The sequence below is a fragment of the Hemiscyllium ocellatum genome, chromosome 7 (genome assembly GCF_020745735.1).
Source record: "Hemiscyllium ocellatum isolate sHemOce1 chromosome 7, sHemOce1.pat.X.cur, whole genome shotgun sequence".
Lineage (NCBI taxonomy): Eukaryota > Metazoa > Chordata > Chondrichthyes > Orectolobiformes > Hemiscylliidae > Hemiscyllium > Hemiscyllium ocellatum.
The window spans coordinates 99,916,917-99,942,266 of NC_083407.1; the positions used below are offsets into that span (position 1 = coordinate 99,916,917).

General features: G+C 41.0%; 1 protein-coding gene across 1 annotated transcript in view; it reads right to left on the bottom strand.

Annotated features, from left to right (window-relative positions):
* LOC132817241 (disco-interacting protein 2 homolog A-like) overlaps positions 1-25,350 on the bottom strand; it is a 269,644-nt gene that overhangs the window by 125,704 nt on the left and 118,590 nt on the right. Inside the window, exons 4-5 of the mRNA XM_060827592.1 lie at positions 14,445-14,564; positions 5,001-5,210 (exon numbers count right to left, since the gene is read on the bottom strand). Of these exons, the coding sequence (XP_060683575.1) occupies positions 5,001-5,210; positions 14,445-14,564 (330 nt within the window). The remainder of the gene's footprint in view (positions 1-5,000; positions 5,211-14,444; positions 14,565-25,350) is intronic.

Below are 25,350 nucleotides of genomic sequence, written 5' to 3' on the forward strand. Positions count from 1 at the left end.
GTGATACATCTTTTCCACATCACCTTGCCAAGGCCATTCAGGATCTTATATATCAATTAATTTGTTCAGCATTTTCAGCCCATCTTAATAGCCCTTTGAATTAAATTGATTGCTAGTTGTCATGATCACCATTATGGGGAATAACTTTCAAATCCAGATATTTTATTTATTGAATTGGAACTCCTTCAGCCTTAGTGGTTAGATAGAGCTTTGGCTTTGGACTGGAGCAGAGAATTGTGCTGTAAGTGTAGTGTGGAAATTAGGTTTCAACTTTCCACTCAAATGTATTTGCAGAAAGTGAATTAAGGTCACATTCAGAGCAGTTATAATCTTACTGACTGGTGGAACAGATTCAAAAGGCTGAATGGCCCATTCTTGCACCAATTTTTTATGGTCTTGTAATCAGTAAATCATTGTCAGGTTTTTTGGTGAATGCAAAATTCAGAGTCTGACATCAGTAACTAAACGTCCTCCTTTTACATTATTCATAAAGCTGTGCTTATCCACTCCAAACCTGAGATCATGTCAAGCTTTCCCTCATCATCCAAAAATCTCAGGAGCAAATCCAAAATTGCTTACAAATCCAGGATTAGAACCAGATAGAAAAATTCACATGGTTAGAAGAAAAAGTTTGACAAGTTAGTGCACTAGAGAATGGAGTTCTACAAATGAACACAAAGATAGAAAACAGAGCCAATAATTCCTCAGTGGCACAGACACTGTCATAGGTCTAATCATTACCTTAGCCAAAATTTTGCACAATAGAATTGTGAACAAGATTGAAGTAAATGAAAATTAGGTTCTAAACGATCATGTCTTCCGAGCATTCATAACAGAGGACACAAAAACTTGCTCTCTTGAAACAGTGAAAGCCCAAGTTGAATTGATTACTTCAGTCTAGAAAAAGTAGTCATTCCAACAACCTAACAAAGGTAATTAAAGGAATGACTCCTACTAGACAGATGGAAATTTGTTGCACTTAGCAACATGGCAGAAACTTAAAAGTCTAATGATGTCAACGAGAGACACATTAGGAAGGTTTTTTTTTATAAATGAGAACAGAAGCCACATTGGAGGAACAAGCAAACGTGCAGACAGAGACGGAGGAAAAAGAAACTGGGAGACAGGGAAGCAGATGAGTGTATGTGGTGGAAACAGGAAGGGCAGAAGAGCATTTTCCATATGTAATATGGGATGATTGGAGCAAACCACCTGAGGAGCTGAACTTCCATTCTCTGTGTGTTTCTGTTGCCCTTAAAATTTTCGCCAAATCCATATTCAGTATGACCATTTAAAACCAGAATGGTGAAATATATAGCATCTGAAAATAAACTATAATCAGCACTGACCCCAAAAAGCAAGATCTTACTGGAGGCATTTAAGCTATCAGAAAGTATAGAGGAGGATAATGCAATAGGATGCAATATATTTACATTTCTAAAACAGTTTTCAACAACATACCGTGTAGCAGATTCATGACTGAGGTCAGAAGCAACAAGTCATGGAGTGAAAAACATGCTGGCTACAAAATAGTAAACAGTGGTTTTGTGTTGTCATTCAGATGAGCAAACATTGACAAGTGGTGTTACACAAAGATCAGAGTTGTTCACCACTTAAGTACATGATTTGGACTGTAGAATCCAAGTACAATTCAAAATTTGCAAATGACACCAAATTGGGGCTGCAGTCAATATAAAGGGATATTCAAACACAGTCATGGCAAAATGAATTCAATGGGCATATAATTGGCAAAAAATGATAAACATCAAGTAGGAAGAATAAGGAGGCTGTAAAATCCTTGAAAAATAAGTGCCAGGAAGAGATATACCAGGGTACAGTTAGACAATCACTCAAGGCAGAAACAAAAAGATGAGTAAGGTCATAAAAAGGAAACAAAATAATAGTTTTTATCTCTCGAGGGGTGGAGTTGAAAACAAGGAAGATCGATTAAACAGTGTTAACCTTGCACGATACAGCAACATGTAGCTTAAGGCAACACGGTGAACCAATGGGAGGGGCAGGCAAAGCAGTGTGTGTCATTCCGCGATGAAGATGGGGGACCTTTACTGGAGTAACTTTGACCAAAGATGTAGCCATTTAGTTGTGACCTGCCAACAGCCCACACAGATTGAAAATGAAGTGATGTTCAGATCTAATTCTATTTTTCACATATCACTCCCCCTTTACACAGTCTCTTTGAATTCCTATGCTGCACATGGGTTTCAGTGTGAACTCCTTATCTTTTCCCTCTCTTCTCAATGTAATTCTACTATTCCTATTTTTCATTCAGATAGCCAGGAACTATTGTTTGGCTAGGCAGTACTTCAAAAGCATGAAATGGAATAGCAAAATTCAGTTGATGATTGACACCAGTCAACCTCACATTGGCAGAGCAGGTGGCTGTTAGAGGCGGGATTTGCATGTGGTGACTCATTAAGCAGTGATGAGTAGACAGGAGGGGGAAAAGGCAGCAAAGGTACGAACTCAGAAGCGTGAAGCTGCACAACAATTCTGAAGATTTTGAAAAGGCAGCATCAAGAAAAAAGCTGAAGGATAGGCACATAGAAATATCTGTGCATTAGTAGGCCTATCAGAAGGTTTGCGTCACCATCAAGGAACATGGAGAAATCCAGCTTAGCCTCACACTCGGTTTTAAGAACTTTTGACTCTAGAATGGAAATGATCGTCAACTTCACAACAACACTTACAGAGCTGGGACTGATGACGACTCTGCTTCCACTACAGCAAGAAACCTCTCAATGCCTGGGTGCTGCAGGAAAAACTCAAACTGAAGTAATACAATCTTAGCTTGCTGCCTTGCAGGATCAAATTGCTGTCATCTTAGCTGTGAATACCAGTATTCTAAAAAGGTTCAAGAGTCTTCGAACAGTCCAGAAATATGCCCCCAAAAGGTTACGAGGATTATTGCCCTATGGGCAGAGACAGTATTCCACACAGCACGAATCTGTTTTCCACACTCAGGATGACAGAATTTGTCCTCTTGATATCGCCTGTTCTACTTCCACCACCATCTTTCTCACGATGCCTTGCTACCAATTACCTATGGTCCAGCCTCTCCATGGTCAGTTCCAGCAGTTTTTCAACTTTCTCGAGTCAGAGTTAGACCTAATGGTCTGCCTGCAAGGCCATCTGAAGCATCTTCCAAGGAATGGCAGTTATTCTCCATGGGCCAAGCTATGACCCTTAGTAGGACACATGCAGAAGCACTTGCCCAGGAAAAACACACATAGTGCAGTCGTGAAGGGAATGTTCAAGGATAACGAACTCACTTTTTGTGGAACATTGCACAGTTTGTTTCCTAAAGCTGGCTTGAATCATCAGTTTTGTGGTGGCCCAAGAGAATGCTATGATGGGCATCAACAGAAAGAAATTACTGTATGAGACTGTAGCTGTAGAGAATGTAGGGTTGTATTCACCAATACTTCTATTGTATGAGCTCACCACAGATTGGGACTGGAAAAGACATGCTGCTTTTATTGACATTACTGCTGCTAAAATACAAGGCATTCACAATGCAAAGTGACAGATATATTCTCCAAATTACCGTAACAAGGCTGATTGAGAGAGATCTGGCAGCAGAGTCTGTGTGCTTATTGAGTACATATATGCACAAATCCAACTAAAATATTTAATAAAGCTGTTGCATTCTAATATTCTATTCTTATGCTTGTGTGGTGATGCATAAAACATCAGACATATTCCAGCTCAACCGAAGCAAATAAAATAGTAGAGAATATATTAAAGCCCTGAACATTGACAACACAAAACAAACTGCCAATTTGGAGAGATAAGTGCAGAGAAAGGAAGGGGAGCACAAGATAAATACTCTCAATTTTCTGTCCCTCTGATAAGAAAATGGAGGATGAGTAGCCTCAAGTAAAATCATCACAATTTCAGAGGACTGCTTGCTTATTAGAGAGATGACTGGTGGTGAGTTTAACCTGAAGGTCATCATGCCTCAAGCGAGGGGAAGGTGGGGAAGTTGGGACCTTTATGTTGACCCTCACCCTGTATGGGAATTGATCCACACTGTTGGCGTCACTCTGTACTGCAAACCAGGCATTAACCAACCTGACCTCCAGTCCAAATCTGCCTTACATGATTATTTCAAACTGAAAATTAAATATTATACCAGTAATCGTTTGCAAAAAAAGGTGCAAGAATCTTTACAATCAAGTTGGTCAGAACAAATCTTTGGGTCTGAAAATATTGATCAATCTAGTCTGTAAACAGAACTTTTCTTTCCAAACATCTCACTTAATAACACAGTCATAAAACGATGCACAATACGGTCCTTGAATGACAGTTCCGCCTTGAAGTTACCAATACTGCATGATATATTGATACAGCACAGAAACAAACACACAAATTGCAAATATAAAAGAGAAACATAAAACACAAGCATGCAACAAGCACAAGTGCCATTAATGTGAGATGAAGCATTGAGCTGCAAAACAAAAAAAACACCATCTTTAAGATGGTACTTCAGCATGAGCACCTGTTCGTCCCTCACATCAATACAAATGATTCTCTGCCACAAATTGCGGAGTTGTGTCTTGCCCCCAACCATCTCTCAAACACCACCACCAGAAACAGATTGGCTGGTCATTTGTTATTGTTATTTGAGAAATTTTGCTATGTGTAAATGGCAAATTCATATATTCTTAGCAAAACCTCATTTGCTGCAAGGTGTCACAGGACATCATGAAGTCAAATGATTTGTGAGCAAATGCTTTCTGTTTCTTTTACAATACACTCCCCCTTCATTGAAGCAGTTACTCAGAGTACCAGGCAATTTTAATTTGAGGCATGTAACAGCAGATCAATAATTCTGACCTGTCTCTAGTCAAATCTTCCCAATCCAACTTTGCACTACTCAGTTGCCACTAACATTATAATTTAGGCAACAGTTATTGTATGTTGACATCTGCAATTTGTAATGCTGTAGAGAAAGTAAAATAAAATAAACATTTACTGACCTAAATGGGTATGCGCCATGAGGTCAGCTAGTGAAGCAGTAGGTTTCCCTCCTACATGTGATGAAGTGGACGATGCAGAGGATGAGGTGGAGGAGCTCTGGATAACCTTGTTAAGCCAGTGCTCTACGTTCAAATGGCCCTGGTTTGGAGTGGACGTGATCCGGCCCTGGCGACGGAGTGAGCCCTCATCTTCCGAGGCTGAAGATGTGTCTGCATTCAATATAACACTAATGTTAGGACAGTGTAGTGTCTACTCTCGTAAACTCAGTTACACAGCCTCACAGGAAGGCATTCATACATGCAGCAGCGTGGATATGCAGGACACAATGCGCATCCCACAGTAACTTTGCTGGCTAACTTGTAACTGGAAAAAAATTTTAGCTCTTCGATCCCTATTATGAATTCATCATATTACACATGCAACATCAAACAGTCAATATGGAGACAAAAATTAATCTGAGAACACATTTTAAGGCTGTGAGGATTGCATAGTATCTCATGAAGTTCAACCTATCACTACTTCTGTAACTTATGTTCACTACTGAGTGTGTTTTTGGAAGCAATTAAAATTATTGATCGTTTCACATAAACCCTAAACCACATTTAGAAACTGGACAGACATCTGCAAGAGCATCTCTTGGTCTTTTCAGGAATGGAGGAAAGTAGAAAATATTCAACAGTAGGCCAGTTAGCTAAATGCCTGTCAAAGGTTTTAGAGTCGATTATCAAAGACCTGATCGTGTAACTGAAAAAAATCAAGGAAAATCAGGAAGAGACAGAATTGTTTCAGATACAAATTATGTTTAACCAATTTATTGGGGTTCTTTGGAGGAGGAACATGCACCGAAGATAAAGGGGAGCATAAACAGGATTTCCAGGAAGCATTTGATAACTCAGATTATAGCAGTCAATAAAAGCGATGGGCAGAATGGGTAAACTATTAGCATAGATAGAAGCTTGCTTGATGGCAGAAAACTGTGTATAAGTAGGTCTTGGTCTGATTGGCACGACGTGGCAAGTCGCAGGGGCCTGTGTTGGGGCTTCAATGTTTGACAATTTACATCAATGACTTCAATAATGTGAACCAAAGTATGGCAGCCAAATTTGCAGACAAGATAATTAGAAGAGGCTGTTGTGAAGAACACATTAGGTTGTCATAGACAGATATAGATAAGTTGACCAAGCAGGGGAAGAATCTGTCAAATGGAATATAATGATGGAGTGAAATGAAATATTGTTTACTTGGCAGAAAGAATGAAAAGAAGCAGAGTACTACTTAAATGACCAATTATTTGGAGTGATTTCAGAGGTGCAAAGGGATTTAGGTCTTCTGTTGCACAACTGAAAAAATCTTTCAATTAAGGTATCGTACATTAATCTTGAAGGTGATGACTGCTATCCTTGGTTATGGGAAGAATTGAACATGAAGATAAGGAGGTTATGCTTTCATGGTGAGACTACATCCCCAAAGTGGTGCAAAAATACAAATTGCTGGAAAAACTCAACAGGTCTGGTAGCATCTGTGGAGACAAAGCAGAGTTAACATTTCAGGTCCTGTGATCCTTCTTCAGAATTATCTGTAGCTAGAAAAAGATGAGTACAAATGACAATTTTTTTTTAAAGTGGATGATTGTGGATAGAAGAGAGCTGGTCAGCCTGGGAAAATCAATAGCTACTCATGGGGCTTATTAGTAGCTGACATTGGATTGTTTGTGGTAGCAGCCCAAGTGACAAGGCAGCCTGGTGTGTGGGTGTTGGACGAAGGATATGAAAGAAGGTGCTCAGGCCCTAAAACTATTGAACTCAACATGGAGTCTGGAAGGCTGCACAGTCCCCAAGCTGAAAATAAGAATTGTTCTTCTAGCTTTGCTGGAGCACTGTAGCAAGCTCGAGACAAAAGTGTTGATGAGGGAACACAGCAGTATATTCAAAAGGCAGGCAACAGAAAGCTCAGGGTCATTTTTGCAGACAGAACATAGCTGCTCTGTGAAGTGGTTGCTCAGTCTATGTTTCATTGCCTCAAAGTCAAGCAGATCACATATGAGCAGCGAACTCAAGTTGACTACGTTGAGTGAAGTGCATGCAAATTGTTGTTTGACCTAGAATACAGCAAACACTTCAAAAAAAAACAGCACCAGATTATAGTCCAACAGGTTTATTTGGAAACAATAGCTTTCGGAGTGCTGCTCTTTCATCGGGGGTTGCGGAGTATAAGATCGTGGGACACAAAATCTATAGCAAAAGTTTACAGTGTGATGTAACTGAAATGAAATATTGACAAAGACCCGGATTATTTTCTTTCGTCTCTCATCTTTTAGAATGACCCTGTTGGTTTCAGTTCTTTCATATGTAAATTGCAAAACTTTTTAAAAGTTACATTCTCAAATGAACTTGAAAAATTGGTGTCATGTTGGCCCAGATAATATATTGAAGATGTGAGGTGCCCTGAGAGAGAGAGAGTCTGTGCCACAAATGGTCAGACTGTTTCTGAGCTAAAAACTGGATTAACAGAATCCATTTACATGGATTCATGCAGTTTTTGAGCAAAATAAAATCTAATTCTGCCAATACAAATTCCAACTTATAGACGTGTGCACGCACATGGCAGGGGTGGTTATGAGTGTCTGAGAGAGGTTGCGTGTGTGCATGAGAATGCGGGAGTGTGTGTGTGTGTATAAGAGAGCTTGCATATGAGAGAGGGTCCGCGTGAGTGTTTGGGGCTGTACACGCGGACCTACGTGCGCAAGCCTGCATCTGTGTATGCGTGTGTGTGTGTGTGTGTAGTGCAGTAGAGCCACCTGCAGTGTGACACGAACCCAAGGTCCCAACAACACACAAAGCCAAAACACCTGGACAGCCCATCACACCAGGCAATGCGACCCTGTGAGAGAACCCCTCTGGCTGTATCAAAGGCACCTTGAAATCCATTTTACAGAGGAACCAGAGCTTCTACAGTCACAACACTACAGATTTCTTACAGAAAGTTACAGACGTGTCGACCCAGGAACATTCCTCATGACAATAGATATTTCAGCACCCTACACCAGCCTCCTCCACAATAATGGTATTGCGGCAACAGCCTCAGTACTCAACACTAACAACTGCCAATCTCCGAGAATGGTCTTACAACTCGTCTGCTTTATCCTCGACCACACACTTTCACCTTTGATAACCAGTTCTTCATTCAGACACATGGAACAGCCATGGGGACCAAATTTGCACCCCAGTGTGTCAACATTTTTACAAACAGGTTCAAACAAGACTTCTTCTCTATGCAAGGACATCCAACCTACACTATACACCAGGTACACTGACGACATTTTCTTCCTCTGGATCCATGGCAAAGAGTCACTGAAAAGAACTGCACAGTGATAGCAATAAGTTTCACCCCACCAAACTCACCATGGACTATTCTCAACTATCTGTTTCATTCTTGGGCGCATGCATCTCAGTCAAGATGGACACCTCAGCACCTCACTCTAATGCAAACCATGGATAATCTCACGATGCCACACTTCTCCAACTTCCAATTGAAATGTATCAAAACAAGCCATGAAGAAGGGCTTTTGCCTGAAACATCGATTTTCCTGCTCCTCGGATGCTGGCCAAACTGCTGTGCTTTTCCAGCACCACTATTCCGGAATCTGGCTTCGAGCATCGACTTACTGACCGACTTAAAACAAGCCTTCTCCCCTATGCATACACAGGATCTGTTCAGATGAGGAGGAATGTGACGCCCGACACCTGAAAATACTCAAGGATGTCCTCATAAGAACGGTGGGCCAGGTCTGACGTGCCACAGGGAAAAACCCGTATTGACCTCCTCAGGAGACGGACATGAGCTGCAAGGATGCCCTGAGGTGTGGTATATCAGTGACACAGAGCAGAGGCAACGGCAATGAATGAATGGACACCGCACAACAATCAACATACAGGGGTGTTCCCTCCCAGGTGGCGAACACTTGAGTGGTCCAGGACATGTGACCTCAGAACTTCGGGTGACCGTCCTCCAAGGTGGACTTCGGGACAGATCAACAACAAAGTGACCAAGCAGAGGCTGATAACCAAGTTTAGTAACCATCAGGATGGCCTCAACCAGGCCTTCGGTCTATGTCACACTGCAGGTGACCCCACATCAACACACACAAAGATGCTCTCTTATACACAAGCTCTTTCATTCACTCACACATACACTCCCACACTCAGATGCACCATCTCAGACTTATTTTTTTTCTCACACACACACACACACACACACACACACACACACACACACTCTATACTCAAGGGCACATGCACCCCTGAACTCTCTCACAATTTGTGATGCGAATTTGCACTTGCAGAATTACATTTTACTTAGCTCAAAAACTTCGTGAATCCATGTAAGATTCTGTAAATCTGTTTTTGAGATTAGAATCAGTCTGAACGTTGTGACAGATGGTCTCACACAGGGCACCTCACACCTTCGACTTATTATCTGGGCCAACATGACACCAATTGTTAAAGTTCGCTTGAGAATGTAACTTCTAAAAAAAAGTTTTGCGATTTCCATATGAAAGAACTAAAACCAACATGGTCATTCTAAAAGATGAGCGATTTAAGAAACAACCCAGGTCTTTTTCAATATATAATTTCAGTTACATCACACTGTTTGGATAGTTTGGACAGGCTGGATTTGTTTCCAATGTAATTTAGAGGTGGGCAGACCTGACTCAAATGTGAATGAACCTGAGTGGTCTTTACAAGCCAGACAAGGAAAAGATGTTTCCTCTTGTGCTTCAGTTGAGAACGGAGACAAGCAGAATTTTATTCCAAGAGTTGTGCCTTGGGAACACACTTCCTCAAAAGACAACAGAGGTGGGGTCATGGAATATTTTGAAAGCAAGGCAGATTTTTTTTGGATAAGGGAACCAAAAGGTTATTGAAGATTTGGAATTCAAAACATAAATACAAGACATTACGGCTGATGAATAATGGAGCAGCTTGATCGCTGAATGGTTAACTTGTGCCCCCAGCCCATATGCTTGCAGATTTGATGACTTCTCTTATTCGCTGTTGTTTTCCACATTTGCTGCCCATAGTTTCCTTACAAATATTTGTTCAGCTCTTTACTGTATATGCCTGTGCAATACTTAAAACCAAAACATGGAAATTTAATTTTTTTTCTATAACTTGATCCCAAATTCTAACAGTAGCAGGTTTTCATCAAATAATTCTGTGCACTGAACTGTTGACTTAACATGACACAAATTTTCAACAATTAAAAATAGAAGTACTGCCAGGCACAAGCACTATATATTTTCCCCTGCTATGCTAGACTCAAGTCCTTGACCTTTCTGCAAAATCAATTTTTTGTTTGCAATTTCTGAAATGGTGCAGCAACATTACTAACTGGTGGCATTGGTGTGAAAAGAAACAGCATTAATTCATAGCTTTTGTGTCATAGTATTATTTATCAACATATTTCTACAAAAAGGATCAGATATTCTAGAATATACACTAATTGGTACAACCCACCTATCTCACCAACATATCTGTAAAATATCCTGAAATATACAGATGTATGGTACACGAGGTTTTAAACTTCATATTCATGTTCATGTACCAAACGCTCTAGTTCTGGAGTGATAATACTTAAGTCATTTAATGTTGTCCGGCATGGTTGTTTCACGACAGGTTATTAACTGTTTCCAATATAATTTAGGAGGTTATTAGCTGAGTTTGCACAGCAGGAAGGAACAGGCTTATTTCTCAGTTCTTAGTACCCAGACTTCTGGCTAGTCCCAAAAATTGTTAGTTACTTTAATAGCAATCCAAATCCAATACTGACTGCCATTAAGAATTACATAATGGCTTGGCTTGGCTCGGCTCTGGACTGCACATCTGACTGTGTCTCCATTTTTTTCTTCTTCATGTTACTCTTGCCCATCTGGATGGACAAAGCTGTGACTTAGGAAAGGTACTGTCTAAGGAGCCTTGATGAGTTCCTGCAGTGCAGGTTGTCAGCTGCAACTGAACATCAGTGAAGATTTGAGGCAGGGTGTCGGAGGGAGGAGTGGATACTTGTGGATGTGGTGCAAATAAAGTATGCTACTTTGTCTGGGTGATGTTGCATTTTGTGTGTTGCTGGAGCTACACACATCTGGAGAGGTGTGGAGAATCCATCACATTTTTGAGTTGTGCCTCGTAGATGGAGGACAGGTTCTGGGGATTCAGGTGGTGAGTTACTCACTGCAAGGTTCCTCACATCAGTCCTGCTCTTCTAGATACTGTATTTAAATGGCCAGACCAGCTCAGTTCTGGCCAGCGGCAACCCCAGGGTGTTGATCGGTAACATACTTTATAGTTTGATAACATAGATGACATACATGCATCAAACATTTCAGTGGCTGCCTGACTGAACAAATGATTGATGAATGTGTTTAGATTAGATTAGATTATTTAGATTAGACTTACAGTGTGGAAACAGGCCCTTCGGCCCAACAAGTCCACACCGACCCGCCGAAGCGAAACCCACCCATACCCCTACATTTACCCCTTACCTAACACTACAGGCAATTTAGCATGGCCAATTCACCTGACCCGCACATCTTTGGACTGTGGGAGGAAACCGGAGCACCCGGAGGAAACCCACGCAGACACGGGGAGAACGTGCAAACTCCACACAGTCAGTCGCCTGAGTCGGGAACTGAACCCAGGTCTCAGGCGCTGTGAGGCAGCAGTGCTAACCACTGTGCCACCGTGCCGCCCACAATATTCCACACCGTGTGTTGGAATATTTTCAAAACTACAACAACAATGCAGAGTTCAACATCTCAAAAGTTAGATCAATTATGTAAAATTCTACATTTTACAAAGCAAATTAAAATCTACCAAGAACCAAACTGCTATAGAAACACAGCAACGCTGGCAGCATTTTTGGAGAAAAAGTGGAGAACACATTTTAAGTCCAGCATTTCTTCTTCAGAATACTTTTACCAGACTGGCTGTGTGTCTCCAGCAATTTCTGCTTTTGTTTCAAATCTTCAGCATCCGCAGTTTTTTGCTTTATTGTCCCAAGAATGAGACATTTTCAAGGTATGCAAACCATTCGATTAGTCTGAGACTTCAACAAGAAACATTGTATAATCACAATTTTTCTCACCATCAAATCATGTAATTAAAACTCGCACCCAGTAAATACACTTCAACACTGCACCTCAATACTTCACTGTCAGAATTATTCATATTTTATAACAACACACAAGACAACCATGACACTTTCCGTCAGAAAAGGGCAATACAAAATCTCTCTTCGCACGCACAAACCATGTTCACTCAAATCAAAAAGGTTATTTGTGGATTTGGGTAAAAGAAAATGACAATGAAAACTTTAGGATTGTCAAGAAAACCCAGATGGCCCACTAAAGTCATGCAAGCCTACCATCCTCACCTGGACCAACTAACACATGACACCAATCCGACATAACAAGATTAATGCGCTTTGAAATACAAGGACAAATAATTGCATGGATTGATTATTTACTTAAAAAATCCTCCAGGAAAACATGTTCATTTTCTAAACTGGCTGGTGTGGAAAGAGACCACAATTGTGACAAATTGGCTTCTTCTGATTGTGGACTAAAACACAAAACAAGGGTTCTTGCATCTGCAATGCTTGGCCGAGAAGGCTTAATTTCAACACTATAGGTTCTAATTCATTTTAGATCCAAGCAAGACAAAAAGGAATATCTTAATAGCAAAAACTTTAAGCTGCAGAGGCATAAAGGGATGTAGGGGTATGCATGTGCATAAGTCACATGCACTGAATAGAGAACAAACATTTTTTTTAAAAAATGATCAATGCGGTCACTTATTGAAAGGGAGAAGGAAGATGAGAACCAAGTTGTGAGAGTTTGATTGTAAAATCTTCACTGGGCCTCATACTCAGTGTTAACCATCATAGCTCAGTAAATATGCATTGTCCGAGGGAGGGTAAAGTTTTCAGATTCAGCAGAATAATGCCAGGGTTTAAAAGGTTGGTTATGGTTGTAGGTTGCATTAACTTGCATTGCATTTCCCCAAGTTTAGAAGATTGACAGTCGATCTAACCAAGGTGTTAAAATAATCAAAGGATTCAATAGGATAGGCAGAGACAAAAAGTTTCTTGTGGCTAGAAAATCCAGGATAAGTACAATTACCTTGAATGCATAATAAGAATGAAATTAGGAAGCATTTTTTCCATACAAAATTAGGTGCAAATTGAGAACTCACCCATTAAAAGCGGTTGTGTTGAGGTCAATTAAAATTTAAGAGTGAGAATTATCAATTTTCACAAGATGAGGATATTAACGGATAAGAAACCAAAAATGGTTAAAAGGAGTAGAGATTCAGAGTGGGCATCATCTAATTAAGTGGTTTCTCCATCAAAGTAACATGGACACACAGAATACAAACACACCCAGTGAACTTCCTAAGCACTGCAGTCAACATGGACACATTGCACAAGTAAAAGGGAAAACTGAGGGACAATCACGTTTTCGATCAGACATAGCATTAAGTAGCCAGTCAACAAATGTCACTGGTACTGGAAAAGGAGTAGGAGAATTAATGGTTCGGGTATAAGCCCTTCATGAGGATATGTTCATAAGCCATTCCTGATGAAGGACTTATGCCCGAAGTGTTGATTCTCCTGCTCCACAGATGCGACCTGATCTGCTGTGGTTTTCCAGCATCACACTCTTGACTCTGATCTGCAGCCCTCACTTTCTACCAAATATTACTGGGGAAGTTTGGGGAAGCAAAAGTTAAACATGAGAAAAAAACAGGTATCAAATTTTATGCACTCAGTGGGAAGACTTATTTAATTTAGTCATTTTAAAATACTTATCATCCTCTGCAGATATTTAGATATTACGTTACTTGCATAACACAGTGAAAGGTTTCCACTAATGAAATTCACTATGCAAATATCCTACGTAAAATGCTGAAGAATTTAATAAAATCTGAGCACCAAGTCTTCAAATAAAAAAATTTTAAATCAACCTATTTGGACCAATTGTGACATACCTCCAGGGCAGGTGGGACTGGACATACCTTAAATTCAGACTGAATAGCTTTAGTCCAGCCTTATTTTAGTCAATCATGCTAATACTGTTCTCAAACTCCCACTCCCTTAAACAGTTAATACCTTGCACAATCATTACTTTCAGGAGGATTGCCAACAGCCTTTACTGCTCACCACTAGATCAAAGTACATGGCTTTCTGAACAAAGAGAACAGAAGCAATTCTTTCAAAAGAATATCATAACTTTAACTCTGTCTCAAGCAGAATTCTCTTTCTTGTCCCTCAACAAAAATCAGACAGATGGTTTGCACAAATTAAAATTTAACAACAAGAACTAACTGTACGATGGGCATGTGGTCTCTAGCAGAAACAAGTTTAATTTTAGGAGATCTGTGTACCTGGAGGAGTGTATGCATCAAGTGATGAATGCACAAGCACAGAGCGTCTCTTCGAAGGCATCGGCATCTTTCGCTCTTTGTATTTGGCCAGAGCTGCTTGGACTGCTTCTGTGTGCAAATCTGTTGAGACAGGAAGATCAGCAGATAATATGAACAAACATGTAAAAGAGAATCAATACTACTTAAATCAAACAGCTTGAAGACAGTCTTTTTAAGTACTGGGAGCCACTGCACTTTCACTTATTCACGGTGTTTTGAATTTTGACCCCTCACTGTGGAGTTTCCATGGAGTTGGCAGTCATGTCAAAGAGTGTTCGCTGGTGAAGAGAAGAGGTGTAAAGAGGAGAGGGAGGAAGGAGGAAGAAAGAGAGCGAGACAGGAAGGGAGGGAGGAAAGAAAGAGAGCGAGACAGGAAGGGAGGGAGGAAAGAAAAAGGAGACACAGCTACAGGAAAAAAGGGAAACTCAAAAGCAAACTCTTCCAAAGGGGTCTCAAATCACAAGGACGAATGTAAGCCCCATTCATGAATCAAACTGCAAGATATTTTACTAGAAAACTATTGAGGAAACAGGAATGGAATTTTATAATCATTGTACCATAAAACCTGAATAGCACTTAATCAAAAAGATGGTAATTAAGACTAGATAGTATTCTGAAACCTAAGTAGCTGACCTCTCAACAGCCAAGCAAAGAAGTAGCATGTCAAATCTGAATGATGTACTTATGTTTATGCCTTTTTAAGTGAGTGGGATCACTACAGCATTGACAAACAACTGAGGTGACCAAGTGAGGTTATCAGAAACGCAGTTGTGCTCTTTTAATTTTCTATACTCAGTCAGAATCTTTGGAAATACTACTCAAATTTACAAAGTAATCAAATATTTGATTATTAAACATATGCTGGGGTAAAACCAATCTAAAAAAAAATCACTTGCATACTGACTGGCACAGGGGTAAGGGTAAAGGTAAACAGGACCTTCGTGATAGGATACTTGATAGATAAGGAGACAGAGGAGATTCTGTGGCTGCAAATGGGAATCCAGGATGGTGTGTTGCCTCCGCTGTGCCAGGGTCCAGGATGTATCAGAACAGCTGCAGAATGTTATCACAGGGGAGGGCGAGTAGCCAGAAGTCACTGAGCACATTGGCACAAATGACATGTGTAGAAATAGGGGTGAGATTCTGTAGACTGATTAGAGAGAGCTTGGAAAAAAAGTTAAAACCAGGATCTTGGTGATAATCTTTGGATTACTTCCAGGGCCACATGCTAGTGAGGGTAAGAACAGGAGACCATGACAGATGAATGCATGGCTAAAGAATTTGTGCAGTGGGCTGGGATTCTGATTTTTAGACCATTGGGATGTTTTCTGCGGCAGAGGTAACCTGTTCAAGAGGAACTGGTTGCATCTGAACTGGAGAGGGACCAATATCTTGGCAGCTATGTTTGCTAGTGCTGCAAGAAAGGGTTTAAACTAGAGTGGTAGGGAGATGGGATCCTCAACAGCAGGGACACAAGCGTGAGGCTCAGTGGAGATACAATAATCAGAAATACTAAGGTGAAGAGAAAAGTCATGCTGGAACATGACAGGGAGCAAGGAAAGCATGTTGGATTAAATTGCATTTATTTCAATGCTATAAGGCTGACAGGTAAGACTGATCAACTCAGGGCGTGGATAGGTACGTGGGACTGGGATTGTTGCCATTACAGAAATATAGCTAAAGGAGCTTCATGTGCTGGGTATAGGCACATTCGGCAGGACAGAGGTGGTGGAAGTAGGGGAGAGGGGAGTTGCATTTTTGATTAAGGTGAGTATCACAGCAGTAGTCAGACATGAAAGAACTGAAGGACCATCCAGTGAGGCTTTGTGGTGGAGCTGAGAAACATGAAGGGGATGAGGTCATAATTGCGGTTGTACTATAGACCCCCAAATAGTCAATCTAAGTTAGAGGAACAAATATGTAGGGAGACTGGGGAGACTTGCAGAAGCAATAAGGTTGCCCTAAAAGGGAATTTTAATTTTCCTAACAGACTGGGACTGCCAGAGCATTAAGGGCTTAGATGGAGTGGAATATGTTAAGTGTACCCAGGAAAGTTTCCTCAGGCAGCATATAGAGAGTCCTACTTGGGAAGGGGCAAAACTCAACCTACTCTTGGGAAATAGGGCAGGACAAATGACGGAAGTGACAGTGGGAGAGCAATTGGGATCAGTGACCATAGTTCCATTAAGTTTTAAAACAGTTAAGAGGGACAAAACTGGTCCACAGGCTCAAATGCTAAATTAGAAAAACTGTGATGGAATTAGTCAGGAGCTTGCAGGAGTTCACTGGAGTAGTTTGTTTGAGGGCAAAGGGACATCTGGCAAGCAGAAGGCCTTTAAAGGTGAGATAGCTAGAGTTCATGCTCATAGGAACATATAGACCTTGAAGTGCAAGGTTGGCAGGAATAGAAAGTCGCTCAAAATGTGTTGTTGGTTCAAGCGCAGCAGGTCAGGCAGCATCCAAGGAACAGGAAATTCGACGTTTCAGGCAAAAGCCCTTCATCAGGAATGACTTTTGCCCGAAACATCGAATTTCCTGTTCCTTGAATGCTGCCTGACCTGCTGCGCTTTAACAAGCAACACATTTTCAGCTCTGATCTCCAGCATCTGCAGACCTCACTTTTTACTCGAGGAATAGAAAGTCCTTGATGTCAAGAAATATTGAAGCTTTAACCAGAAAAAAAAGGTAATGCGGCTCAGGTACAGGTAGCTGGGATCAAGAGAATCCTTGGAGATACGCAGGTAATACATGAGTTTACTGAAGGAGGAAATCAGGGGGAAAAAGAAGGCACAAGATAGCTTTGGCTGAGAAGATTAGGGTGGATTCAAAAGGGTTCGTTAAGTATACTAAAGGAGAAAAGAGAAAATAAGACCAAAGTGGACATTTTGTGGAGGACCACAGGAGATGGGTGAGGTCCTCAATGAATATTTCTCCCATTTACCATGGAGAAAGACAAGGCGACTTAGGAACTTGGGAAGTTAGTGATAATATCTTGACAGACCATATCACAGTAGAGGACATGTTAGATGTTTAAGAATCTATGACGGTGGATACATCTCCTGGTTCTAACCAGACACATTCCAAGCACACTGCAAGAGGTTAGAGAAGAAATTGTGGGGGGCTTGGCTGAAATGTTTGCATCATCGTTAGCTGTGCGTGAGGTCACAGAAGACCAAAGAGGGTAGTGATCATTGTGCCATTATTCAAGATGGGTTACAAAGTAAAGCCTGGGAATTACAGTCAAGAAAGATGAACATTTGTGGTGGGTATGTTACTTGAAAAGATTTGAGAGACAGAGTTTGATGAAGAGAAGTCGGCATGGCTTTGTGAGTGGGAGATCATGCCTCACAAACGTGTTATAATTCTTTGATGAAGTTGACAAGGGTAGGGTAGTAGAGTAGTCTGTATGGATTTCAGTAAAGCCATTCCATATATTAGGCTGATCTGGAAGGTTAGATTGCATGGAATCTCGGGTGAACTGGCAAACTGGATACAAAATTGGCTTGATGTGAGGGAGCAGAGAGTAATAGTGGAAGGATGCTTGCTGGACTGGAGACCTGTTACCAGTGGAGTGCCTCAGGGATCAGTGCTGGGTCCACTGCTGTTTATTATCTACATCAATGATTTGGATGAGAGTATACAAGGCACGATTAACACGTTTGCTGATGACACTGAAACTGGCATTACCATGGACAGCGAGGTAGGTGATCCGAAATTGCAGCAAGACTTTGATCAGCTGGGGAAATGGGCTGAAAATCGGCTAATGGAGTCTAATATAGGGAAGTGTGAAATCTTGCATTTTGGAAAGTCAATTCTAAGTTGGAGTTTCATGGGAAATGGTAGGGCTTTAAAGTGTCGTGGAAGGTTAAGATGTCACGTTCACAGTTTTCTTAACTTTGAATCACAGGTAGACAGGGCAGTGAAGAAGTCTTTTGATACATTGGCCTTCATCAGTCAGGGCATTCAGTACAGAAGCTGGGAAGTTATGTGCAGTTGTACAGGATGTTGGAGAGGCTGAGCCTAGTCCTAATGAAGGACTTATGCCAGAAATGTCAATTCTCCTGCTCCTCGGATGCTGCCTGACCTGCTTTTCTAGCACCAAATTCTCCAGCATCTGCAGTCTTTACTTTCTCCCAGTTGGGTCACTGTGTTCAGTTTTGGTCACCTTACAATAGGAAGGATGTTATTAAACTGGAAAGAGGGCAGAAGAAATTTACAAGGATGTTGCCTGGGCTCAACAGTCTGAGTCATAGGGAAAAGTTGGTCAAGCTAGGACTGATCTTCAGAGCAGAAGAGACTGAGGGGAGCTCTTATAAAGGCATATAACATCATGAGGGGCATGGATTGGGTGAATACACTCAGTCTTTTTCCCAGAGTCATGGAATTGAAGCTTAAAGGGCATCAGTTTAAGGTTAGAGGGGAAAGAATAAAAGGGAACTTGAGGGGAAACTTTTTTTTTTACACACAGACAGTGATATGCATATGGAATGAGCTGATAGCAGAAGTGGTTGAGGCAGGTACAATAACAATATTTAAAAGGCATTTGGACAAATACATGGATAGAAAGGAAGGATTAGAAGGTTATGGGCTGAATGCAGGGAAATGGGGTTAGTGTGGATGGATATTTTGGTCGGCATGGACGCTTCTGGGCCAAAGGGCCTGTCTCCACGCTGTAGGACTCTGACTATAAATAATCACAGCAACTTTGTGCTGAGGGGGTGTGTCTTCAGTTCCAATGCTAATTCCAATTAAAAAAACACCAAATGGGGAGATCATTCCTCAACACTCATTTACATAGAAACACAGCAGACAGTTGCAGGATATGGCCATTTGGCCCTTTGAGCCTGCTCCATGATTCATCACAATCAGGCTGATCATCCAATTCAACAGCCTAATCCTGCTTTCTCTCTATTGCCTTTGAATGGATTCAAGAGGCAGCTAGATACAGCACTTGCGATGAACGTTATCAATGTTTTGGCATCAACTACTTCCTGTAGTAATGAATTCCAGCCTCACCACTCTTTGGGTGAAGAAATGGTCCACCCAACTGTCCTCACACTGTGACCACTTGTTCTGGAGGCACTAACCATCAGGAACCTTCTCCCTGCATCTAACTGGTCTAGTCCTGTTAGAATTTGCTAAGTCTCTGAGGTCTCACTGATCTGAACGTCAGCAAAAACTATCCTAATCTAGTCAATGTCTCCTCATACCATCGGTCACACCATCCCTGAAATCAGCCTAGTTAACCTTTGCTGTACTTCCAGGAGAGCAAGAAAAGGAGACTAAAACGGAGCACAATATTCTAGATGTGGCCTCACCAAGGCCCAGTATAACTCCAACAACACATCCCTGCTCCTGTACTAGAAACCACTTGCAATGAAGGCCAACAAACCATTTGGCTGCTTCACTGCTTGCTGCACTGCATGGTTACCTTCAGCAACTGGTACCCAAGGATACCCAGGTCCCACTGCAGACTCCCTTCTCCCAATTTACAGCCATTCAGGCAGTAATTCTGCCTTCTTGTTTTTGCTCACATTTATCCAAATTATCCTGCATTTGCCTAACCTGTCCAGATCATGCTGAAGGACCCCTGCATCCCCGTCAAAGTTCACTCTCCCTCCCAAATTGTTGTCATCTGCTTTCTTTGACATGTTCTATTTTGTTCCCTCATTCAAATCATTAATATATATCGTGAATAGCTAGGGTCGGAGCACTGATTCCTGTGGCACCCCACTAATTACTGACAGTCAATTTGAAAAAGGACCCATTAACTATAACTGTTTCCTCCTACCCATCTCAATACACTTGCCTGAATCCCATGCACTTTAATCTTGCACAACAATCTCTTATGCAGGAGTTTGTCAGACATTTCCTACAAGTCCAAATATACCACATTGACTGGCTCCCTTTTGTCAATTCTACTAGTTACATCTTTATACAATTGCAACAGATTTGTCGAGCATGATTTCCCCTTCAAAAATCCATGCTGTCTGTGTCCGATTCTGTCACTGCTTTCTAAATTCTCCGCTTTCAAGTCTTGGATAATGGATTAAGGGCTTACTGGTCTATAATTCACTGGTTTCTCTCTATCTCCCTTTTTGAATGTTACAGTAACATTAGCTACCCTCCAATCTGCAGCGACTCTTCCAGAGTCTATAATACTGGAAGATGACCACCAATGAATCCACTATTTCTAGAGCCACCTCCTTAAGTACTCTGGGATGTACATTGTCAGACCCTGCAGATTTGTCCATCTTCAATCCCCTGAATTTTTCCATCATCATTTATCTCCTCACATTGATCTCCCTCAGTTCTTCCCTCTCAAAATCTTGTATTCACCATAATTCCTGGTACCTGATTTGACCTGTTTTGTGAAGACAAGACCCAATGTATGTATCCAGTTGGTCTGCCATTTCTTTCTCCCCTATTATATATTCCCCATTTGTCTGTGGGTACCTACATTTGTCTTCACTAATCTCTTTCTATTCTCATACCTTGAGAAACTCTAAGTATCAACCTTTATGTTCCGTGCAAGCTTACTTTTGTACTCTGTTTTCCTCTCCTTAATCAATCCCTTTGTCCTTTTTTGATGAATTCTCAACTGCTGCCAATTCTCAGACCTGCTATTTTTCTTGGCCAATCTGCATGCTTCTTCCTTGCATTGGATGCTAGCTCTAATTTCCTTGGCAAGCCATGGATTGGCCCTCTTACCCATTTTGCTTTTGTACCAGACAGGCGCAAACAGTTGTTGCAGGTCCCCCATGCGTTCCTTGCCTATCCACTGTGATCCCTTGAAGAAACTCACCCCAATCTATCAAGGCCAACTGACACCTCATATCTTCACATTAAGATTCAGTACCCTAGTCTCAGATTAGACGACCTTACCCTCCAGCTCGATAAAAAATTCTCTGTTATGGTCATTCATCCCCAAGGGATCTCGCAGCTAGATTGGCAATGATTCCCTCTCAGTACAGAGTGAGAATATCAGTTAAGCGTCATCAAAAAAAAAGGAGTGATTTCCTTTGAATTGGATTGGTAAATGTGAATCTGTCAGCTACTGGACTGGGTACAGGACACCTTACCCTGCTTGCAAATCCTTGCAACACAAGACTGAAAGTTGCAGTGTGAACTCTAAATATTTTACCTTTGTTCGTCACACAAGATATCTGAAATTGGATCTGTTCACAATAACAATAAAATCACAACATGACGAGGACAACCATTTGACAAGATCAGAGCTACAAATAATTTATCAAGAATTGCACATCTCTTCTTTTGATAATATGGTCCAAACATTTCAACTAAGTAAATAGTTCCTTGAAGTGGAATATCACACAGGCACAAGGAACAGTCTTTCATTGCGGATACAATGCCCGATAAATGTCAGAAGTACAAACCATACGTCGTCCTTATACCTAAAATTAACACTTCCCATTTGTTGATAAGAACCCTAAAGAGGAATAGAACACCAGCTGGACTACTGGCCATGTAATCCAATGTATCTGTAGAAACTGACAAATACCTCATCAAATTTTAACCATTTGTTGAGAGGTGTGGACATACAAATTTTCCATTAATTTCCAACTGGAGCAGTCAATGGAGGAATAAGAATCAGGAATGATAGGAATTTGAGGCTCTGAATCTCTCAGCCATGGATAAGCTGCAACAAGCCAGCAGAAACCAGGAAATTCTGAAAGTCTGTACATGATTTGTACTGATCTAGTTATTCCAGCTGAAACAGAAGTTGGATCAAAATAGTGTCTTGCTATATTAATTTACAATAGGAAAACACAAAGAAAAGCAAAATAATGACTACTAATTTTCCAAGGCAAAGAAACCCACTTGACTGGCAACATACCCATGAACATACCACTCTACTACTGATGCACAGCACAGGTAGTTCTCCTAAAATGTCATAATAGCATTCCAGTGAAGTCTTGCTTAAAAGAAAATGGCTTTACAGAAATAATAGGGCCTATGGGAAAAGCAGAATTAGAGGCAGCAAAAAAATAATCACTCATGATTGCTCAAAGATAACCAAAAGCCTAATACAAAATAGAGCATAGCCTGAATGAAGGTTTAACTCATACTTATTCATGAAACAAAAGGTAAATTTAACACATGATATTGAAAAAGTATTGTTAATGCAGGGACAGAGGGTCGCCATCATCATCATCACCACCTTCAGATGCAGGTGTGGTTGCGGAAGTGGATGGCTGTGGTTAATTGCCTTCTGACTGTTTCTTGGGGGTTGGTTTAGATTGTGAGACATGCAGGTACAAGAACAAATTAGAAAGGCAATGGTATGTATAAAAGAGTAATGCAGTCCTTGCAATCAACACTCACAGCACCAGGGACCCAGGTTCAATTCCCGCCTTGGGCAACTGTCTGTACAGAGTTTGCACATTCTCCCAGTGTCTGCGTGAGTTTTCTCCGGATGCTCCGGTATTGCTCTTCGGAGGGTCAGTGTGGACTTGTTGGGCCAAAGGGCCTGTTTCCAGACCGTAGGGAAACTAATCAATCTAATCTAATCTAACATTCATTAATTTAATTTTTGAGGTGAAACTGCTCAATGTACAATACTATACCTCTCGTTCTTGCAGCAGCTGACATCACTGCATGCGCAGAACGAACATGCGAAACGACTGTCACTGGAATCGCACGACTGCAGACAGAGATAAGTGATCTCGAAAACACCATTCCCCAATTCTTCAGCGACGCTAGCACCAAACTGCGCTGCCAAAGGATACTTTATACAGGAATTACCTGTAGCTTCAGTGTCGAGCCACTAGAAAGTACCCTGCAGACATTTGGCAAGAGTCCTTGGACAGTAGTTGGCACAGGTTTGGGAAGTACTATCTAAAAGGACAAGAGCGTCAGAGACACAGAAGCACCACCTGCAAGCTCCCTTCATCATCTCAACTTGGGAATATGTCACAAAACCTTTAATGTCACTGAACAAACTGTGGAACTGCCTCCCTTAGATCATTGTGGGACTTTACCTACTACAAACTGACTGCAGAAGTTCAAAAAGGTACCTCACTAGCACCACTGTGGGAATAATAACAGCCCAGTCATCAAAGCTTTCATCCTATGAATTTAAAACAAAAGCTGGCACTGCTATTATCAGTTACCTTTCATAAATTTATATGCATTTATTAGATGCAATTTTCTTCAGTTAGTGTTTCAGGGCAAGACCCTGAAAACCTGTTAATTCGGTTCTCATTTCTTAACATGGGTTCCTCAAAACAAATCGTACCCTAAATATTAACTCTGCTTTCTCTGCACAGATGCTGCGAGACTTGAGTTTTTTTCCAGCAACTTGTTTATTTTTCTGATTTCCAGCATCTGCAGTTCTTTGCTTCCCACCCGCACCAAAACTAATTTCTTCCTCTCTAACATCATTACATCCTTCTGCAGCTTTCTTCCCACTGACTTGTAAGAGTACAAGGATTTATTCATAACCCTGACTGCTTGCAAACTGGTTAATTCAACATTGCTCTGCTTCAGCCTGCTTTTTGCACCTCTGTCTCTCTATTGTAAACTTCAAGTCAGCAAACTTCTCTGTAATTAAGTCCCCAAGTAGATTGCTGGTTATTTAGCTACAATCATAAAATGTTATAATAAGTGCTGTTTTGAGTTCACTTTTCAAAATGAATTCCTGACCTATTAAAAATAAAACAAGTCAACCTTCACAGACTGAAAAATCCATTTTTCTCTGGGCTGCACGTTGACCCAGTGGTCAGCACTGCTACCTCACAGCGCTAGGGACCTAGATTCAATTCCAGCCTTGGGTAACTGTCGTTGTAGAGTTTGCACATTCTCCAAGTTTCTGCGTGGGTTTCCTCCGGGTGCTCTGGTTTCCTCCCACAGTCCAAAGATGCGCATGTTAGGTGAATTGGCCATGCTAAATTGCCCGTATGGTTAGGTGCATTAGTCATGGGTAAATGTAGGGAAATGAGTCTGGGAGGGTTGCTCTTCAGAGGGCCAGTGTGGACTTGTTGGGCCATAGGGCCCGTTTCCACACTGTAGGTAATCTAATCTAATCTACTTTAGAACACCAGTTCCCAAATAACATTGATATATTATCAACTTTCACCACACTAGAACGTGTCACCTTGCAAATGAACATCTGGAGTTCACGTTATTGAATAAATTTGTACTGTACTCCCAAAGTTAATAAATACCAAAGTGGATGACCTCAGTTGCATAGAAAAGATAAATAAGAAAAAGTGAACTTAGAAAAAGGCATCAGGTATAAAATAAAATTAAAAACCAAACTAAACATGCTAAGTTCTGCAGACCGAAAAGACAAATATAAGGGAGAGAGTAAAAGGAAACTGCCTGCTAATAGTCTTCTATAGGTGCACAGATGGTAAAATTGTACGAAGAGATGTAGTAAACCTAATGAGAAGCCATAAGAGGATTTATACATGAAAGCAGAGGGTAAAGCTCTGTATTAAAGGCGTAATTTCCATCTGCCTTTAACATTGCCCTGGTAAAAGGGGAGTAATTCACATACTTGGAAAGTATAAAGGTCAAAAAGAGGATGAAGTAACAGATTGTAAAAGAGAAGGTTAATGAAGGCAATGCTGTTAATGTGGTGAACATGGACTTGTAAAAAGATGTTTGATACAGTGTGCATCAGAGATTTATGAGCCAGGTTATAGCTCATGGGGAAAAAATAAACAACATCAACATGGATTAGGAGCTGAATGAGACACAGGAAACAGATAATGGTCAATGGAATTTTTGGGGGTAGGGTGTTTATAGTGGACTTCTTCAGGGGTCAGTGTCAGGGTCCTTGTGTTTCCTGAAATAAAATTACACACACTTTAATTTCAAAGTTTGCAGACTATTCAAAACC